Here is a 4,619-nt window from a genome sequence, read left to right on the forward strand (position 1 = left end):
TGGATTGAGCGGAGCGCTCAGGTATTCAGGGCTACTATGCAAACTACTGACGACATAATATATAAAATCAGAGAGGAACCGTCAGAATGAAGATTTGACAAGATTAGAGGGGCTTCAATTCTTTTGCCATCGGGTACATAATGGAGATGATCAAAGGTCATAAACTTCTGCGCCGTGACTTGTTGCGCGAGCTGCGACCAGTCAGATGCAAACTTCTCCATAGATTTTCACATGTTTGCTTTTTCTTTCTTTACCCTTTGTAGCCTCTGTGGTTTAACCATGCAATTATGTAAGATAATTTTCTCCTTATTACACATGCATGAAAGCAGCGCTTTGCTGCTCTTTGCCACAAAATTGTTTTTTGTTTCCATCCATATCCATGGAGAAACACACATGAGTTCAATGCGATTGCCGGAGTGGCTATTGTGATGGAGAGTTGCAACCAAGTCCCTGAAAATGCTAAGAATATTCACTCCAGATTCCAGAAGCCCGCTAAGAATATTTCATCTCTTTTAGTCTCCCCGGTTGTAGTTCAGGTGCATGCGATTAGTACCAGTTGTTTTATTTTCTTGAACCAATTAGTATGGTACTCTTTCAGTTCCAAAATAGTGTCTTAAAGTTTAGTTCAAAATTATACTCTCTCCGATCCATATTATTTGTCGCTCGAATGAATATATTTAGATGTATTTTAATGCTAGATATATTTATTTAAATGACAAGTAATATGAATGGAAGGAAGTACTAAATTGAAGACACTTGTTTTGAGACGGATGAAGTAGTTAAAAACTTGTTCTCGACGTTTCCAAAGGAAAGAAGCGGTCTGTTATGCACTTCAGTGCTCCGGGGGACAGACATATGTTGCGCTTGGAAGTACGTTAACAAAAACATATGCAAACGGTTATGTGGAGCATAAAATCGGAATATCGAGAGGAATATCTTCCGATCCGCCGAATGTGACGCAGTTCATGGCGAATGGCTGACGGTTCGTTATTGAACCAACGAAAAGTCCACATCAGGTCTCCCGTTACGCGGCACCCACTACCAGTCCAACGTATATAGCGGCGGCAGACCGGAGGCGCTTCCGGCACAAGAAATCACCTGCGGCGGAGGCGCTTCCAGATCAGCGCCACACTCTTTTACTCCTCTGCCTTATCATCTTCCCGTACGCCCACCTACATTCCACAGGCCCATGGAGATAAACCACACGAATTTCCTGGCACGGTAGGCGCAGTCCAGTTCGCTAGCGATCGACCATGGCAATCGCACTGGCAGCCTTCCTGCTGCTGCCGCTCTTCTCCCTCGGCGCTCTCTTCGTCCTCGCCGCGTGGAGGGTCGTCGACAAGAAGGCGGCGGCGCAGCGGCAGAGCGCGCCGGGGCTGCTGCGGCCGTACCCGCTGCTCGGCCACCTGCCGCAGTTCCTGGCGAACCGGCACCGCATACTGGACTGGCTCACCGAGGTGCTCGCGCGCCAGCCCACCTGCACGCTCGTGTTCCGCCGGCCGGGCGGCATCCGGGGCGTCATCACCGCCAACCCGGCGAATCTGGAGCACATCATGCGCGCCAGCTTCGACAACTACCCCAAGGGCCCGCGCTTCGCGTCGCTGCTCCACGACTTCCTCGGCCGGGGCATCTTCAACGCCGACGGCGAGGCGTGGCGCGCGCAGCGGAAGGCGGCCAGCTACGAGTTCAACACGCGCTCGCTGCGCCTCTTCGTGGCACGAAGCGTGCACAGCGAGCTCCACGGCAGGCTCCTCCCGCTGCTGCGCCGTGCCGCCGGCTCCGGCGGCCACCTCGACCTGCAGGACACGCTCGAGCGGTACGCGTTCGACAATATCTGCCGCGTCGCCTTCGACCACGACCCCCGCCAGCTCTCGGACGGGGACGGAGACGACGGCAATTCTTGCCCGGAGGTCGAGAGCACCGGGACCGCGAGCAGCAGGTTCGCCGACGCGTTCCGGGACGCGGCCAATCTCAGCGCGGGCAGGTTCCGGTACGCCGTCCCAGGATTCTGGAAGATAAAGAAGGCGCTCAACCTGGGTTCCGAGCGGCGGCTGCGCGAGTCCATCGCCATAGTGCATGGCTTCGCCGATCGCATCATCCGGTCGCGGCGGGAGGAGATGAGCATGGGATGCGAGAAGCACGACCTCCTGTCGCGGTTCATGGTGAGCCAGGGCGAGAGCTACACCGGGAGGGCACTCCGCGACGTGGTGATCAGCTTCCTGCTCGCCGGACGGGAGACGACGTCCTCCTCGCTCAGCTGGTTCTTCTGGCTGCTGTCTTCGCGCCCGGACGTGGAGCGCCGCATCCGCGACGACGTCGCCGCCGTGCGCGCCCGCCGAGCGATCTGCGACCTCGGCAGAGCCGGGTTCGACCTCGACGAGCTGAGGGAGATGCACTACGTGCACGCGGCCATCACGGAGTCAATGCGACTGTACCCGCCGGTGCCGGTGAACTCGATGCAAGCGAAGGCCGCGGACGTTCTTCCGGACGGCACGGCGGTGGGGGCGGGGTGGTTCGTGGCGTACAACTCGTATGCAATGGGGCGGATGGAGTCCGTGTGGGGAAAGGACGCGCTGGCGTACCGGCCGGAGCGATGGCTTGACCCGGCGGAGGGGACGTTCCGGCCGGAGAGCCCGTTCCGGTACATGGCGTTCCACGCGGGGCCAAGAATTTGCCTGGGAAAGGAAATGGCGTATATCCAGATGAAGTCTATCGTGGCATGCGTGCTTGAGGAGTTCGAATTGGCGGTGGACGGCGCGTACCGGCCGCGGCAGGTGGCCTCGCTGACATTGCGGATGGCGGACGGGCTCCCGGTGAGTGTGAAGGCTAGAGTGAATTGAGTAAGATGACGGAAAATCTGCTTTGGATGATAACCGTGTAGAAGAATGCCAGTGAGTGAAAGATGGATTCACCGGGGCGGATGGTTTCATAGGGCGTTTCTACTTGGGCTGTTGGTCCATCATCAAGCTCGATCTTGTGTGGTATCTTTTCACGCTTTGGCTCCCAAAGACTTCCATGGATTTAGTGCCATGGAAAAACAGTGATGGAGCCAGGATTTGCACATATAGGGAGACCAAATCAAGTTGATAAAATAAATATCCAGTGTGAAAAAATATAATATACTAATATTACAACAAGGTTTTGCTTGGGCGCTATAAAAATATCATTACATTTGAATTAGTTCAAATTTGCCTCTATGCTTCCAATGATCATGTTTTCTATTAATTTCATCAGAAGGTATTTTAGTTGCTAATTATCTTTCAGTGTATATTATCATGCAATTGTGAAGCAAGTTGTCTCAAATTTTATTGCAAAGACGTGTCTTTGAATTTTAATAGTTGAAAAAAAAGTTGCTTTGCGCTCGCCATTGAGACTCGGAGAATTATATCTAGTCGCAACAACATGCTTAAACATGAATTAATCTTAATGGTGTTTGGCTGCGCTTTTCTCTGCATAGAGTTTGAACTGCGTCTCCAAAGTAGCTATATTGCATAAATTCAAATCTCTGCATCATTGATATGAATTAGTAGCTGATAATTTGCATCAAAATGATTCCTAGAGCACGTACAAGATTGAAACTCTTCACATCAGTAATTAAAACATGAAGTATAAGTTCGGCACAGTCACCAGTTCACATAGCCTGACTTTATAGATAAAGCCATCTAGCAACGGTCACCGGTTCACATAGATAAACACCCATAGGGGCGGGATACATGAATAAAGTGTACGGCTGCTCATGCAACAATAACATACAAATATGACACACCAGCCATCAACCAACGCACAAAAGAACGACCAACTCGCAGAGCACCAACTACTCCCTCTATTCCATAATGTAGTGCGCTCGTGTTTTTCGAGAATTAAATTTAACCATAAATTTAATCAACATGGAAAACTGCGACAGTCACTTTACATTGTGGAATGGAAGGAGTACATCCTAAGGCACATGAGCTTGATCAGGATGATAGATGGGTATCATCATAGCCCGGACGCGAGAGATCAATAGCTCCGTAGCCTCTTTGTCTCGAGCTTTAGTCAATGGTTTCCACTAATGTAAAAAGGTAAGAAGTTTGCAAAGGCAGTCACCGGGCTAGTTAGGAAAAGAATGTTCAATCATGAACTATTTCTAGTCATCCACAAAACCCAGCACATGGCAGAAAAACAAACCAAAATAAGGTCCCGAAGAGAGGATGTAATTCAGCAAACAAAGTGGGAGCCCAAATCACACCCAGTCATGAATGGATGCAACTCCAAAACAAAGCAGCCAAATCACACATGAACAAGATGTGGTCAGTGTCTTCCCACACAGCACAAAGCGCACAAAACTCAGACGTTGGCCCATTTCGTTTGCGAATTTGGTCCAAGGCCGGCAACCTACCACACATGGCTTGCCAGATGAAAAAATGCATCTTCAAGGAATCCGGCACGCCAAATATCCTTAAACTTGTTGGTAATAGAACCCTCAATATTTCAATAAGTCTAGAGTACATCGACTTAACCGTAAAGGACCCAGATGAAGAGTGGGGCCAGGTCATCAAGTCACCCATCTTCGAAAGCACAAAGACGATGATAGCGAGACGATGCCACTCTTACAACTCTACAGGAGACAGAACCCAACG

The 4,619-nt window shown here is 50.7% G+C and overlaps 1 protein-coding gene across 1 annotated transcript; it reads left to right on the forward strand.

The window, feature by feature from the left end:
- Nucleotides 1-1,082: 1,082 nt before the first annotated feature.
- LOC123098203 (cytochrome P450 94B3-like) lies at nt 1,083-3,187 on the forward strand. Its single transcript, XM_044520125.1, has one exon. It carries the CDS (start codon nt 1,254-1,256, stop codon nt 2,838-2,840), a length of 1,587 nt encoding a protein of 528 aa, XP_044376060.1. The 5' UTR covers nt 1,083-1,253; the 3' UTR covers nt 2,841-3,187.
- Nucleotides 3,188-4,619: the final 1,432 nt, after the last annotated feature.

The sequence above is a fragment of the Triticum aestivum genome, chromosome 4D (assembly GCF_018294505.1).
Source record: "Triticum aestivum cultivar Chinese Spring chromosome 4D, IWGSC CS RefSeq v2.1, whole genome shotgun sequence".
NCBI classification, from domain to species: Eukaryota; Viridiplantae; Streptophyta; class Magnoliopsida; order Poales; family Poaceae; genus Triticum; species Triticum aestivum.

Bases quoted from the DNA above. Each gene is read 5' to 3' on its own strand.
- LOC123098203 (XM_044520125.1), top strand. From the start codon at position 1,254: ATGGCAATCGCACTGGCAGCCTTCCTGCTGCTGCCGCTCTTCTCCCTC.